The sequence below is a fragment of the Sceloporus occidentalis genome, unplaced genomic scaffold, assembly GCF_023333645.1.
Source record: "Sceloporus occidentalis isolate IW3139 unplaced genomic scaffold, rSceOcc1.0.p SCAF_3, whole genome shotgun sequence".
NCBI lineage: Eukaryota > Metazoa > Chordata > Lepidosauria > Squamata > Phrynosomatidae > Sceloporus > Sceloporus occidentalis.
Genome location: NW_028316983.1, coordinates 80,217,005 through 80,234,447, shown reverse-complemented (window position 1 = coordinate 80,234,447; position 17,443 = coordinate 80,217,005). Strand labels below are relative to the sequence as shown.

The following is a 17,443-nucleotide window of genomic DNA, read 5'->3' as shown; positions in this document are numbered from 1 at the left end:
TGTTTTGGAGGCTGGGCACAAACCATGCCGAGAAAGAAACATTGTTATATAGGCAACAAATAACAAAGCGACGCACTAAAGATATAACTCTCTCGGATTTAGGAGACTGGCTGTTAACAACATTTACAACCACTTGATTGTCACACCAGAAACACACTTTTTTGAGCAGAGCTAAAATGGTGCCAGCTGAGACGCAACTCGGCCTTAAATAGGCCTGCCCACGAATAAGGGGCCTGAAAAGAGCAGAGGCACCGTCTCCCAGGCCCCTTCCACTAATAGGCTGCGCTTGGGGGTCCGAGCCATCCAATCATGGCCTCTTCCCTTTTGCAATACAAGCTGGGACATGTAGTCCCAGCACCCAGTGCAAAAGAGCCACCCTTTCCATCCCAACAGCTAATGGCGGGCCTTCCTGATGATCCAAAGGCTGCTGGGGCGAGACAGACCTCTGCAATTCCGGAGACTAGGGTGCCTTCCACCCCAGCAACAATGCCAGCCCGGTAAGTTGGGCAGCATCATATAACCTAAATATGAATATTCAGACACTATGAGAAAAAACCTCTTTGCTATTATGTGATTAACATCCGTACTGGAAGACGTAATCTGTGAAATGATCCCTTTTCCCCACTCTAGTCTAAAGCAAGGTTAATCATGGTTTTCATGGAGAGGCATGGAGAGGGAGTTTTAGATTACACAGCAGCAATATGTATACATGTGGTGACTCAATTGTGGCTCCATGTCACATCATGTAACATTAATATATGTGGCCTGAAACTTGATTGTCACATATAGACACTGCTGGTATATCACTACAAGTCAAGTGTTTTGTAGATAGGTTTTATGAATGAACTAACACTGACTGAGAGGGAAGGAAGGTGGGTTTTCAAAGTCTTTTCTCCAAACTATTTCTGTTTGAACAAGATAAGATACCAAAGTACATCTCTCTGCTCCCACCCCAAAAATGACCTTGTCATGAAGAGTAATGAGAACATGTAGGCAATTGCAAACCAAGGAATTCAGTGTTTTTGTTCTGCTAGACAACAATCATGCCACATCTAATCATTACTAACATTGTTGACAAAGGAGACCCTTGCTGGGCAGTCTTGCTTACAAAGGGCTTTTCCACAGCAAGCAATTATAAGATGAGAATATGCATAAGAGATGAATGAATGAAAACAAACATGGGACTTTTTGTGACTGCTGGTGGTTAATACTTGACCATTACTTCTTGACAGGATTAATGCCTTTCTAATCACACTAATCCTCTTTGACAACTTTATCCATAATCCATCTATTTCAAAGCAATATCCAGATGGCTTCTCATGGGGAACAGAACACGATAGAGAGGCATAAGATGAATGGGTTTTGTGGCCAGACCCTTTTGCAGAATTATGTGTTTGAGGTTAATATCATTCAGAAATAGAGAGAGTTGTTTAAGCAGAAACCTGTGTAGATAAACAAAGCTAGACTTTGAAGGAAGGAACTAAACTACATTAAATCTTAGGTCCTTAACCATGACTTAAATAGTTGTGAGTGTACTAGACACTAGTATATCTTTGTTCAGAACAAAACAAAATAATGCAAAGCATGGAATTACTCTGAGTAAATGATGAATCTTGTTGTAATTACTAGTATATGGTTTCAAATGAGCAGCTTATAGGGGTTTTCCGCTCCCAATTTCTAGCTCAGTGAGAAATGTGTATGCATTGAGCCTTTTTTTGTTTTATTACCATTTTAGGTTTTTTTTTCTTTCCTGTCATTGCTTAAAGCTGTCCAGGAATAGGATGGGAGCCTGTGTTTAGGTTTTGTGCCTTTGCAAATCTGGCTCCATATGCATGTCATTAATACTTGAAGCCCATGAGAAAGTGTGGCACCAGCTGTCACTTGAGTTTGAGTTTAATGCAATTTTTTCTCCTTTGCTGGATAATGGTTGACTTCACTATATCCAATATAAGAAATAGACAGTGGCCTCAATCCAATTGCTGATCCCAAACAGAGTATATTAACTGAATCAAGGAAATTTACATAGATGTTGATTTGGCATCCAGCAATTTGATTCAGTGGGGCTACTCAATTTAGAGCATATCTACACAGGCCAAAAAATCCAGTTTCTCACTGTATTTGCCGTGACCTGTTGTCAGGATGCAGAGCCAAAGCCCTGATTCAACTGCAGATTGTCATCACCATGTGAGGCCAGTTCTGGATTGAATCTGGGCCATCACTGACATAAACTGCACACACCAAGCGACCTGTTGTTTCACCCAGCGTGGCCCCCACTGGTGCAAGTCGCTCCCTCTCAGTCATAACAAGGTGTCCAGCCATGTGATTGATGGTAGGTGCTTCATTTTTTACCTTAGATGGGACAGTTCATACCAGCGGTGGTGGCATGGGGCAGCACAACTGGATGCGTGTGTAGATAGGCACTTGGCATTCCTCCAGAATGTGGAGGTAATGGGGGGGGGGATTTGGGTCAGTTTCGGGGCCAGAATACTCTGGGAGCAGCCCAGAGTGTTCTGGTCTGCGTAGACCAGAACACTGGATCTAGGCCTGTATATACAGAAGACTTAATGGATTTTTCTCATTTGTTCAGTGTAAAATAACTTCTTTTTAAGAATGGGTGGCATCTGTGTTCAGCTGAAAAGCCATTCAGTTGGTGGGCAGCACCAGTTGATTTTGTCCATTACATAGTGTGGACATGCATATGTGTATGAAGACTTACATCTCTTTTTTCTTCTGTTCTTGTTGTCCTCTGGCTTGAGCATGCTTATTTCCAGACTTTTGAATTATATTAACAGGATCTAGTCTTAGTCTGACTTTTCTAGCTTTCCAGTCAGTACTTCTAATGGACTGCTTCTCAACAGTTAATTACTTTTGTGGACTTTCCCATTACAACTCAAACCTCATCACTATGTTATCTGGTGGCAGAGTAATCTTATTACAGATGATGATCTTATTAATGAGCATGTTCCAAAGACAGGGCAATCTCATTATTAGACCCCTCTAGGATTTGTCACCTTGGAGCTAACGTATGATCGGATCCTAACTGTAGACCATAACACAGTTGGTAATCTGGTATCATCTTTAAAGCAACTGCTATAGATAAGTGACAGATGCAACAGGTCATGATACATTTTTGTTGGTCTAACTTTGGAACCCATTTAAATTGCCTAAATTTAAATGTCCATATAAATCATGGACCATCATCCATGTGAAATATCCCACTTATTTGGATGGCAGATTAGACAATGTAGCTAAATTATCTCCATCTTTTCCTTTACAAATGGTGAAGCCTATCTTTGAAGTTGCAGTGGTGGTTATACCAGAAGAAACACCTCACTTTCTCTGTCTTGGGCCCAGAATGATAGTAGCATTCCAAGCTATATAAACACAAGAAACCCCTGCCCCCATTTCCTCACATTATCCTACTTGCCTCTTGTATCTAGATTGTTTTCTATGTTGCTTGGGTGTTTTTTTTAAAAAACTATTTCCCCCATTTTTTGTAAATTGCCATGCACAAAGACGGCGCTATATTATTATTCATATCTTGAAGATCTGAAATCTCATCAGTGCAGTTAGTCCCATCAATGTGTCTCACAACTAGTGCACACCATCATTGTGTTCATTGGTGCTGTGACCAACTCATCAACCTTTGGGTGACAAACTTCTCCATACATGAGTAGCTAGGCTGATCTTGGATTATAGACGTACAAGCTGCCACTGGGACTATACCTGAAGCCTTGACAACTTCATAAAACCTGCCCAGAAAATGTGCTCCAATAACATCACTTTCAAGAGCCTGGGGTCACCTCCATACCACAATGGCAGTGTATTAGACATTATTGAGCATACTATTATTACACAACGTTAATAAAAATTTCAACTTCCATCCAAGTCCACATGCACACTTATTTTGTATATTAATAATTCTTTTCTTCTTCATCAATAAGAGCCATCTGGTTATATAATGATGTTCATATTAAAAGACTCTGACTTGGTCTGATGTTGTATTTAACAGCAGCTTGATCTGGAGAAATCATAAGGTAATTCTTTTCATGGCATTGAGATAAGCATTAGCCAGAAACTGTTGTTGTGATGTTGGAAGCCTTTGATGTGGTTTCAAGTGCTTTTGAGAAAAGCATTTCTTCTTTCACAGCTCCATCACTCACAAATCAGGAACAGATGAATCCTGGCAACTGAATTTATGAATTCTTAAATATTTACACAGGGTTTGAAAATAAAAATGGATTCCCCACCCAATGGCCACATGTTCCTTGGAACTTCCTCTCACTCTCTGAGGGACATGTCTCTTCACTTTGGGAGCCAATAGGCTTATGTTTCTTCATGAAATTGCAGCAAAAAGCACAAGAACAGTTCTTGTTAAATGTTAGCAGTTCTCTCCTGCAAATCTTGATAGGAGTATGGAAATTTTGTAGAAACTTTCTTAGAACAAACAGCATATATTTTTCATGTTTTTCCCCCATTCGGCAAATGAACTATGTAGCATTAAAAAGTTGGGCCAAAACTAACAAAATGAATTTCGACAGGGAGAAATGTAGGATACTACACTGAAATGCACAGATATAGGATGGGTGACACCTGGCTTGAAGGCAGTACATGCAAAAAAGACATAGGACTCAGCGAACCACAGGCTGAACATGAGTTACCAATGTGATGCAGCAGCTAAGAAAGCCAATGCAATTCTAGGCTACATCAATAAGAGTATAGTGTCTAGATCAAGGGAAGTAATAGTACAGTCAGCCATTGGTATCTGCAGAGGATCCATTCCAGACCTCCCCCTCCCTGTGGATACCAAAATCTGCAGATGCTTGGGTCCATGTTGTCCCAAATGGTGGTGCAGCCATGCCACCATTAGGGACAATAGAACTTCAATGGTGGCATGTGCACATGGCTGCACCATCATAAGAGACAGCCCCCATTGTCCCAAGTAGTGGTGTGTGCACGTGGCCATGCTACCATTAGAGACAACAGGACTCATTGTCTCTAATGGCAGCGCAGCTGCATACATGCATCATCACTGGGGACAGTGAGGGCTGTCCCTAATGACGGTGTGGCCACATGCACACGCCATCATTGAAGACAATGTGGGCTTCCCATCCGCAGATCATTGAATCCACGGATGGCAAGTCTGGAGATATGTAGAGTGTACCACTCTATTCTGCTTTGGTTAGATGTCACCTGGAGTATCGTGTCCAGTTATGCCCACGACAATTCAAGAAGGACGTCCAAAGGGGGGCAACCAAAATAGTGAAAGACTTGGATACCATACCCTATGAGGAGTGGCTTAGGGAGCCAGGTATGTTTAGCCTGGAGAAGAGAAGGTTAAGAGATGAAATGATAACCCTGTTTAAATATTTGAAGGGATGTCATATTAAAGAAGGAGAAATTTTGTTTTCTGCTGCTCCAGAGAACAGATCCCGGAGCAATTGATTCAAACCACAGGAAAAGAGATTCCACCTCAACATTAGGAAGAATTTCCTGACAATAAGAGTGTTTGCCAGTGCAACACACTGCCTCGGAGAGTGATGGAGTCAGGGCCGGCTCATCCATATAGGCGAACTAGGCAGCCATCTAGGGTAGCAAAATTTAGGGATGGCACGGCTGCTTTTTTGTATAACTTTTTGCTTAATTAAACAATATTAAAGTAAAAACTCATTACAGCAAGCGATGTAAAAGCAAGATACCATATGACGGTTTCTTTGTACAATGGCCAAAACATAAATGTGTTTCTCCCTGTGTCTGTGATACAGTCACATGGTACATCATCCTCCTTCCGCATATGCCTCGAATGTAACCTCAAAGTCAACAGCCCCCTCTCCTCTCGCCGCCCACCTGCCTTACCCTTGGTGCCACAATATGGAATGCCAGTTGTCTTGAGTTTACTGTTTACCACAAACAAACCGATTTAATTTTGAATGTTTGCCTAGTACCCTTAATACTGTGTTGCATTCTTACGACAAGTTTTAAACTAAGTAAAGAGGAAGTTTGAGTTGTTTAGGTGAGTACTCTATTATTACAATATCTTAGGAGATTGGGGGGGCGGGGGTGCCCAGCCGCCCTGTATCCTATGTCTTTTATCATTATGTAATCAGAAATCAGAAAAAGAATGTTGTTCTATGAAAGGCTGTTTGACTAATTCTCAGTACTATGATGAGAGATTGGAACTTAGGTTTTATGTCATGTTTAGCTTTAACAAACAAAACAGCTGAAATCAAGGGGTGAAAATAATTATGCAGGGCGACAGGGGGTGCAAAAATATTTCTCGCCTAGGGTGGCCAAATACCTAGAGCCAACCCTGGGTGGCGTCTCTTTCTTTGGAGGTTTTAAAGCAGAGGTTGGACGGCCATCGGTTAGGAGTGCTTTGATTGTGTATTCCTGCATGGCAGGCGGTTGGACTGGATGCCACTTGTGGTCTCTTACAATTCTGTTATTCTGTGAGTCTATAACTTTACAACTGTTTTGTGTGACCCTTCCAGGGGCCAGGCTTTAGAAGCAATAGCACTTTTTACTTGTTCTAGGTGGGCACACCTGTTCTGTGCTCTTTACATTTTGAAGCCTTACTGTCGAGTTTATTTAGCAAGCAAATAGGAGTTGAAGATAGTACAGGATTTTTTTATTAGTAACACATGCAGCAAATAAGTACAAAAGAGTGCATGCTGTAATATGAGAACTTCATAACTAGATATTAAATCAATTTCTATACTAATTAATACCTTCAGTGTTTTATAAACAAGGCCTTGAGACTGGCACAAAAAGAGTGTTTAAAAATGCTAAAGTGGATTACTGTAGAAATGTGAACAGCCTTTTTTATTAGTCTCATTTGATGCAGTGTGTATTTTCCCTGAAGTCAGGTTTCACAGAGCCCATATTAAAACAAGAAGCATCATTTTTCTTAAACCTTTTATTGCATCTTAACTTTTCACTTTCAAAGTAGACTGGCAAATCAGATTATAATACAAATACTATTTCTTCAGAATATGCTACATTTGCTTTGTGGAAAGAGTTCTAGTGAATACACACACATACACCTTACATGAAATGTCTGGCCAAATATTATTTTGCTTCTAAAGTCTTGATCATTTTGCTTTTGATCTCTTCTGTTTGTCTGTTAAACTGAACAATAAATCTGCTATTTTTCATGCATTAAACCTCTTAATAATTAATTTTACTATTTTTTCTTAATTTGAATGAGCAGTTAATAACATTCAGCATATTTGAACACAATGGTTAAAATTTTAGTGTGAGTTAATCACAATCAGTCTCCTAGCTCCTAGGATTAAAGCATAGGATTTCAGTGCAGAGGGTGAAGTTGAAATACAATGAAATCTAATTTTATTTTATTATTCCCCTCCCCCCTCCCCCCCCCCAGTACACAATGAACTGAAAACAAAACCTGCAGGATTAGAGATTGGCAAAGAGAAAAGCAGTGCATTTTCTTAATTGATTTACTGGATGACTGAATGCTAAATCCCACCACCTCAATGCTAAATCCCACTACAATGTTTTTGCCAAATTTATGCTGAAGGTTAAGCTGCACTTCAGCCTGACCTCTGCACGACTTCATCAAACGACAGTGACCAATATTACAGGAGAGGAGCTCTTTTGGTGTCTAGAATAACATTTGCTATTTCAGGAAGTAGCTTCAGAAGTTTGGGTGACAGCCTTTTATTTTCATGAAGCTTTGTTTCATGTTATACCAAATCCTTAGATTGTATTTTATTTCAGTAGTTTTGCAGTGGCTTATACTCGCAAAGAAAGCTAGAATGATGCTCTTGTAAATACCAAAAAGCATATGGGCTATTTGTGCAAGTTTCCTCCTGAAGGCAGGATTCCATGAATCCTCCTCAACTTCACTATTGTGTGCCTTCAAGTCAGCTCCCATGTATGGAGACCCTATCATAAGAGAGCCTGAAATGTAGGACATGTCCTGGAAAAGGAGGATCTCTGGTCACTCTACATTCTATTCTTTGATCAGACCTCTTCTGGGACTTCTTTACTGTAAGAGCTGTTCACCAATTGTGAATGCCTTGAAAGGTGATGTACTCTCCGTCTTTGGAGGCCTTTAAGCAGAGGTTGGATGGGCATCTTTTTGGGGTGCTGTAACTGTGTATTCCTGCATAGCAGGAGTTGGACTAACTGGCCCTTGCGGTCTCTTCCAACTGTAAGATTCAGTGGTTCTATGCTTCTACATCATCAGGTCTATTATAGTTAGGATTAACATTGGATTCAGCCCACTGTTTTCAAGTATGCAGAGTACATTTGATGAAGAAGAACTTATATTAGTCAAATTTTGAAAATAGTTTTCTCATCCATACTACTCTGCCTTTGATGAAAAAAAAATGTAAATATTAACAGCATCACTTCAAATAGTATATATATATATATATATATTATGATTTTTAAAAATTTTTAAGTACTTATTTTTTTTTATTTTAATTAAAATACTTAATAATATTATTTTTATGACTTACAGCCTGAGGGCATAGATCTTAAATTATAAGATTATTGCAAGATCTTAAATTATAAGTTATATTATATTATATTATATTATATTATATTATATTATAAACTTTCTGGCAACTGAAATTCACCTTCCCTCACCACCACCACTGTATTTTTCCTCAAGGTAGCATAATTTGGGGGGGACACTGTTGGTATAGAAAGGGTTGCAGTGGCTTAGTGATTAAGAAGCGAATTCTGACAATTGAGAGATTGGAAGGTTAGCAATTTGAGGCCCGAGTGCTGCATGATGGGGTGCACTCCTGTCACTAGTCCCAGCTTCTTCTAACCTAGCAGTTTGAAAGCATGCAAATGCAAGTAGGTAAACAGCTACCACTTCGTTGGGAAGGTAATAGTGTTCGGTGCAGTCATGCTGCCACATGACCACCAGAGTAGTCCTCGGACAATGCTGCTCTTCAGCTTAGTAACAGAGATGAGCACTGCCCCCTACAGTCAATCACGACTAAACATTCATCTCAAGGGACTACCTTTACCTTTTAATTAGCATAGGAGGAGAGCCTAAATTAATGTTTATTAAACTTCCCTGCTTTTCTATGTATTTTTGAATATCAGAAATCCAAAACCTTTCACTTATTATATTAGGACTCATATAAAGGGACTAGATTCGGGCTGGGAGCTTGTGACCCTCCCAATAAAATATTGTTGGACTGCAGCTCTCATTATTCTGATAATTAGATTGGCTCTGTTGGTTGGGACTGATGAGCAAAGGAGACTGAGAACACTTGGAGGGCTACAAATTTTTGACCCCAACATAATGTCAAGCATGTGGAAATTCTTCATGCCAGTCATATAGGGGAGCATCTGCTGTCCTTAGTTTAAAAGAAGTTGGTGTACCTACTTACAAGTACATTGTGTATAGACTTCCTATTGCAGGCAGAAGAGTAATTGCACTAGGGTTAACTCTTAGTTTGACCATATGATTTGCAAACGAAGTACAGTATGCCCAAGTCATACATAGGTGCGATATACGCGGCTTTCAGCATATGCTGAAAGCCATGCTAGAAGAAGCGACACCACACGCCAGAAAGTTATGGCGCACGTGCCCATGGCATGCGTGCCACACGCACCACACACCATCACAGGCACAAGCCCCATTGTCTTTAATGGGGCTCAAGCATACGCAGAATTTCCCTTACTGGGCAGGGGAGGGTCCAGAACGGATCGCCCATGTAAGGGAAGGGGCCACTGTACAAGATAGAAATGGACCACATAAATTATAATGGTAGTTTCAGGTGTGGTTTTAAAGTACAACAATGAGTTAGAAAGAATCTGACTGAAATGCTGAAGAAAAAAGCTGTAAATTAAACACATAAATCCATTCCTAAATCAGGCAGAATAAAATCATTTGATAAGTAACTCTAATAACAGATAGACTCTTTGAGAAAACATGTGAACCATGTGACAAATTCCCATTTCTTCCATAGCCAATCCTTTCAAACTACCTCTTTCCAAAAGATGTTATGTGTGGCAAGTCCTTCCTTGGTCATCTTTGCTCAGAGGTGGCGATACAGTGAGTTAATGAGAACTGAGAAAATGCCACTTCTTCTGTCCTCACAATGAGTGTGTATCATATCAGAAGATTTAGTATGTTGTAGAAGGCAAGAGAAAGTAGCTGAAGGTATGTGTATGTTGTAGGTAGAAAGAGGGAAGGAGCAGAGGTAGAAGGAAGGTATAAGAGAGGGGTGAGAGAGTAATGAGAGAGAAACTAGAAGGAAATAAGTGGGTAAGGTGAGAGATTTTTTGGTACAAAGGAACAGAATAGAGTTATCTTAAAAAGGGGGGGGGGGGGAAATGAAGGTACCAATCCTTCAAGGGTAATTTAGTTAATATATGTATAGTAACATAGTAAATATTAGTATAACAAATATAATTTTAGATATATGTTAACTAAAGATTGTTTATGCTAGTTTACTTTTTTTCATATTTTATGTATGTCTTAATTATATATGAGTGTATATAGATGTTAATGTATTTGTATCTACATATCTTTTTACATTTAATAAAACATTTAAAAATTTTAAAAAACAATGAATGTGTATCATAATTGATACAATTTATTCAGTACTGGAAAAGATAACACGTTTCTTCCATTTTCTTTCAACAGCTTAATGTCTGGACTAGCAGCTCTTGATGCAAAGACATCTAGTCGATTAGGTATCATAACAGTCACTTACTATCTTTGGACCACTTTTGTGGCTGTTGTCGTGGGCATCGTTATGGTCTCCATTATCCATCCTGGTGGGGCAGCTCAGAAGGAGAACACCGAGGAAAGTGGGAAGCCAATCATGAGCTCTGCAGATGCATTACTGGACTTAATTCGGTAACTACATTCATTCTTAATGCATTTATGAAAGGTAACATTTTGCACATCCTTATCTTTGTGGTGAAGCTTTTAAAAGTTTGTTTTGAAATCATTGGATACTCTTTATGGTGATAGGATTTAGCAATAGCCAGATCTATCTGTACACAGGACATTTGATTCCAAATTGTTCATGTGGCACATTTTTTCCTTTTGCATATTCATGAAATGCTACCAAGAACTCAGCTGATTCGTATGTTTCTCTCTCCGCTCAGCTACAGCCATGAGACTGCTCTGTCATTTTGGGCAATCTGGGAGTGTAAATTGAAACCTCCTTGCTTTACAACTGGAATAACGTAATAGGCTGTTATCCCTGTGTGATCTTAGGAGAGAAATAAAGGCCAGGGAAGTGTCCTGTGCCTATTCTGGATGGATCTGGCACAGTGTTGTAATGCTGTGATATACAAATCTAAATGAAACAACAGGTGGCACCCAACCCCTAACCTGGGGCAACCCCCAAAATTGTGCCTGGTAGGAAGAGAGAAGGTAGCATGTGTATCTGGGAAGATGTGGTTCTGAAGGACTGTCCTTCTGCTGTGGAGAATAAGCATATATTAATATATGAATTTACATAAGGGTAGCTATTTTAGACTGTTGTAGTCTTGCGTTGATCTTTAAAACTAACCAATTGGACTTTAAAATCACAAATATGGGAGTGCCTATATAAAACAGAACATCTCAGAACACCACTTGAGGTGATATACCCACAGTGTTATTTCTTTAGACTGTTTTTAGACTATTCAGAAATACAAATTACATTATTTCTTTCTAAGGAGGTTATTGCATGAACCTGGAGCCGGGATGCAGGATGGAGGCGGGGATTATCGCATGCTAAATCACCGCCTAATTGCTGCCCACCATTAGACCGGGTCCAAGCCAGATCCCAGCCACGCTCCACCAGCACTTTTTTGAAATGCTTTTAAAGTTCATGAAACTTTTATCATTCTCTTTTATCATTTTTTTTAACAGTAAAAAGTACCTGGTTCACACTCGAACAAATTACACTTTTGAGTGTATTCGGGCTGAATTGGGGTGAACTGGTACAAGCCCTCCTGAATCAGGTTTTTTGAACACGGTTCTTTTAGTGCATCTTTTCAAAAGACGTGGGTTGCCCCAAGTGTGAACGTGTTGCCAATCACATTCAGGACACCCTGGAGGGAGGGGCAATGGGCAGAGGGGTGGAACATGTCCATCCCAAAGCTTTTGCCAACTATCATTCTTTTTCTCTCCCTATCAGCGCTCACGGTTCTGTGGGGCTCTTTCCTGAGCTGTCAAAGTGGTCCCTTTAAATCACCATGCAACTGTTTTCCTCTTCCACTCCTGACTTCTGGCCCACAGGGAAAAGGGAACCGGTTCACTGGCAGAAGCGGAAAACAGCTGCAAGGTGATTTAAAGGGGAAAAGAATGGTGGTTTGGCAAGAACTTTGAGATAGGTATGTCCCACTCCTCTGGCCACCCATTGCCCCTCCCTCCTGGGTGCCAGCTTTGATTGACATTTTCAACTGTAACTAATTTAAATATGAACTTTACTGTAGACGCAGACAGCTTCGATCATGGCAAACATAGTGTGAACATCTATTTGATTTTGAATTGCTTCAATTAGAAATGGTCCAGTGCAAAAAATGGTTTATTGCTAAGTGTGAATGAGCCCTAAATAATTCTCAGATTTCTTAGTAATCTCTTTTTAGTAATTTCATTTCTGATACAGCAAATCTGCATTTTCCCCTCGTGAATTTAATTTAGGTTCCTATTACAAGTGTGACAGTGTTTGAGCAGTTAGTTGCAGATGTTTAAATTTATCAATTGTGCTGGTTAAGTTTGATTTTAATATCCTGTTTGACTGAGTTTTGCTATAGTTTGGTTCACTGCTTGCTCAGTGTTGTTTTTAAAGCATCTGTTCAATTTTGTATCTGTTTGGTGCTTTTCTTTCATTATTTTCCTGTCAGGATTAATGATAATCATTTATCTTTGTGATATTTTGTTAGACTGTCTTGGTTACCATTTGATGGTGAGATGTTGCATACATTTAAAAAATGATAACTTCAGACATACAGTAGAATTATTTGATGTCTAACAGGTTTGTTAGACTGGCACACTCTGTATGTTCTTCTGCCTTGACAGCTGTTCCATACAATTCATTTCCTGTTGAACTTTAGGGGTTGTTCCCACTAGGTGAAACCCCGCGTTCTGAATCGAATCCAAGGAGTGGCGTTCCTATTAGGATCCGATTTAAACCTAGAACGGTTCTAGAGCAACCCGCAATCGTCCCCACTACAAATCGAATCGTAGAGCGGAATAAAATTTTGAATCGAGTTTTTGTCATTTAACACGCGTTAAAAAAGATGTAGGGTCTGACCTTCGTTTTTCCCTTGATTCGAGTTAGGAATCGGAGCATTTAGATAGGAACAACAGCCTTTGAAATCGGGTTAGCTGGATGGGAGGAGCGGAGTGCGATGGGGCTGTCCTTGGGGGAGTTGCCCTTTCTGTCCCCATCCGTCGTGGCTGTCGCCATTTTTGCTTCCCTCACCCCTTTGTCCGCTGTGGTCTTTCAATAAGAGATAAGGATTATTTTTATTTTTTATTTTAATGGTTTACAGGCGCTTAATCTCTTCAGCGCTTTAAGCGCCTGAAGTCCCGGCTGCTCAAGCGCCTGCATCTGCCAAAAGAGTACAAGGCTTCCCCCGGTGGATTGCAACCTCCCCTCTGTGTGGGGAGAGCCCATTTCTAACAGAGGAGAGGCAGGAAGGCAAGCCTCCTCTCGAAGAGGCATTCCCTGCCCGCTTGGGCTCTGATCTCACCCAGGCAGAGAAGGGAAGGCTCCTCGCGAGGAGGCATCTGATCTCGCCCAGGCAGGGAAGGGCTCTGGTCAATGGGGGGGGGGGAATAGAGCCTTTCTCCCTCTCTTTCTCAAACGGAATCTGCCTTCTCCTCCAACCCTGGAAAGAGAATCTTTGGGAAGAGTGCACCCTCCCTGCTTTTCCAGCAGCCTCCTTCATTGATCTCTGTGCTCTCTGAAGGGATTCACCCTGGCTGTCTTGGGAGACATCAAGAGGGGATGCTGTCCTGCAAAACCCATCCCCATAGTTTCTCTGGAAACAGCTTGGGTTCCCCAAATTCGCTTTGCCAGAAGCCTCTCCCATTGATCTCTGGGCTCTCTGAAGGGATTATCCCTGGCTGTCTTGGGAGACATCAAGAGGGGATGCTGTCCTGCAAAACCCATCCCATAGTTCCTCTGGAAACAGCTTGGGTTCCCCAAATTCGCTTTGCAAGAAGCCTCTCCCATTGATCTCTGGGCTCTCTGAAGGGATTATCCCTGGCTGTCTTGGGAGACATCAAGAGGGGATGCTGTCCTGCAAAACCCATCCCATAGTTCCTCTGGAAACAGCTTGGGTTCCCCAAATTCGCTTTGCAAGAAGCCTCTCCCATTGATCTCTGGGCTCTCTGAAGGGATTATCCCTGGCTGTCTTGGGAGACATCAAGAGGGGATGCTGTCCTGCAAAACCTATCCCCATAGTTTCTCTGGAAACAGCTTGGGCTCCTCAAATTCGCTTTGCCAGAAGCCTCTCCCATTGATCTCTGGGCTCTCTGAAGGGATTCTCCCTGGCTGTCTTGGGAAATGAAATGGAAACGATGCCAAAAGTTAAATCGCTTCCAAATATTCCGGATTAACGTTACGTCATTCTGACGTACTATTGATTGACAGCCTCAAATAAGGCATGGAGGAGAAGAATCAATTTATTTAAACACCGATTTCATGCCAAGTAGGAACGCTTGCAGGTAAAAACTTCGATTTAAATAACCAGATGGGAACGAAGAATAACGCGTTTCGGAACGCGAGATAACACCAGGGTTATTTTGAATCAGTTTTATTAAAAACGTTGTATTTTAAATGGTTTCAAATATTAAGTGGGAACAACCCCTTAGTCCTTAGTGACACTGAAACCTTCTGAGGTGGGATTATATGCAAGATCTGTGGATTTGTTTTTTAGAAGCACTGCTCTAGCAATTAACCTAGGCCTTGAAATATATTTTTGTAATCTGCATCATCACTTCATTCATCTTTTGGGGCTTTTTGTACAAAATTAGCTCTTTGTATCAAATAAAAATTAGTCATAAATTCTAATGTCTTTTCCAGTTTAGCAATACATATACAATACATACACACATGTGTATAAACACACACACATATATGAAGGCCTTGTTCCCACTACATTTAAATCAGGATTGGGATCCAGGTTAAATGGGCATGGTTCCCACTGAATCTGATTTCAGAAATCAATTCAGAAAGGGGGGGGGGCATGCTTTTTTTGCCCATTTTTGCCCATTTAACCCACATCAAAAAGACACTGGTAAAATGGAGTGTTTTTTAGGCTGAATCGATTTATTTAGAAAGAAATCGATTCAGCCCAAGTGGGAACCAGGTGGATTCGAATTGGATTCGAATCCACTCTGGTTCCCACTGGCAGCCTGGACAGCTTGATGGCCTGTCCCACCTCTGGCCTCTCCTGTCCCCCAAAATCCCTGGCCCTGCCTCCCTGATGGCTTCCTTGGCTGCTGACCGGGTTCCCTGTGCCTTTTTTAAATTTTCCCATGGCCGGGGAGGCCGGAAGGAAGTCACAGAGAAGCCGGAAGCCTTGCAACCTCTTTCCAGGCTTTCCCCTGGCTTCTCTGCGACCTCCTTCTGGCCTTCCCTGCTGCAGGAAATTTAAAAAAGCTGCAGGGAACCTGGTCAGTGGCCAAAGTAGCCAGTAAGGAGGCTGGGCCAGGGATTTTGGGACCAGGAGAGGCCAGAGATGGGACAGGCCATCAAGCTGCCCCCCCCACCACCACCACCACCACTTGAACCAATTTCTGAACCCGTCATAAACATAGTGGGAATTACATTTTTTCAGAACTGGTTTCAGGAAATGGATTTTCCGGTAAGTGGGAATGGGCCTGAAAATGAAACAGCCACTATAATATTTGTGTTTTTCATATGAGCTCTCCATAGTTTGGGGATTCATTTTGTCTTTGGGAGCTCTACCAGCCACTCAGCCCAGTGCTTTGCAGAAAGAGTATTTTGTTAATACTGCACTTTGCAGTGAGGATTGTTTTTAGTATGAGTCATAGGTAAAGGTAAAGGTTTTCCCTTTGATGTTGTTGTCTATACATAGGAGAACAATAATAAGATTTTGAAACCGGCTTACACTATTTATACATCTTGCTCAGTGTGGACTACACTGACTGGCAGTGTAGTTCCTCTGTAGTGTCTCAGGCACTTTCCTGCCACTTACTACATGATGCTTTAAGCTAAAAATGTCAGTAATAGAACTCAGGTCTTTCTGCATATGCAGAATATCCACTTCCATCCAACTGTGATCTCTTCTATATATTGTATAAGATTGCTCACAATCTAAGGAGATTTTCAGACTGGAGAAAAAGCTGGGAGCAAAAGGCACACTCCTGGCATAATTGTGCGATCATGCTGAAGACTTTCAGATTATGTCGTGCTCATCCAGAACTTATCCAATGAAGATCCAGGAATGCTCCAGCAACAAACCATGAATAGTTTGTTGCTGGGGCATCCCTAGATCTTAACCGGATAAGTCCTGGATGAACACAATGTGTCTGAAAATCTTCAGCATGATTGTGCAATTATGCTGAGAGTATGCCTTTTACCTCCAGCTTTTTCCCTGTCTGAATATCTCCTAAGTCAAAATTAATTCAAAAATGATATGAATCATTAACTAGCAGTTTTTAACAATTTATCTTTGCACTTTTCTCTCTTGTAGGCTCAGAATAAATTATAAAATTAAACAGACATTTGGCTTTCTCCTTAACAAGACAAAATAATGTTTTGGTTCTTATTGTTGTCTACAGTTCAAAGAATGTTCAGTTTGCCCAGAACTAGAAATGCTGCTTAAAGCTGTTTATATCAGGAAAAAAGTTATTTACTTATAAACCCTGACACCTTCAAAGAAAAATTTTAAAGAGCCCATTTAAATTCTGAAAGAATTAAATGGAGCATGGACTTTTTACCATTCACGCCATGTGTTCAACTGACATGCTTATTAAATTTACCTCATTGGGCAGCAGTATTCCACAATCCTTTCAGACCCGTGTTTACCTTTGTCTCACCCACGCAATCGCACTGCTTACTCACTGTTTCTATTAATGGCTTGTCATTAATTTTGCTCCATCTTATCCAGCTCAGGCCTCTATTACGTTGTTCTCTTAAATTAGTTGGGCTCAAAAGGAAGACACCTGCTAAAAAAGAAAGGAAATTCCATAATAACAAGGGGAAAAAGTCCTCTTCCCAGTTTGTCTATATGGAATTCATGTAACATAATGCAGATTTAAACTTTTAACCATCATATTTAGGGAAAACTAATAGGGGCCAAGATTGTACATGAAGAACTTACTCTATTTTTGTTGTTTTCTTTTACTTTTAGAGCCATTAGGTACACACACTTTTTCTCAAGTGTTCACTCTCCATTTGTTTTTCATTTGTCATGTTCATTGTATTTTTCACGTAGATTTTTTTGGGTAGTATATATTTATTGCAGATTT

At 40.7% G+C, this 17,443-nt stretch overlaps 1 protein-coding gene across 2 annotated transcripts in view; it reads left to right on the top strand.

Moving 5' to 3' along the window:
• Positions 1-17,443, top strand: part of SLC1A7 (solute carrier family 1 member 7) — a 74,815-nt gene that overhangs the window by 16,348 nt on the left and 41,024 nt on the right. For both annotated transcript variants that reach the window (XM_089515177.1, XM_089515176.1), the window contains exon 3: positions 10,640-10,855. In XM_089515177.1, coding sequence (XP_089371303.1) covers positions 10,640-10,855 — 216 coding nt within the window. The remainder of the gene's footprint in view (positions 1-10,639; positions 10,856-17,443) is intronic.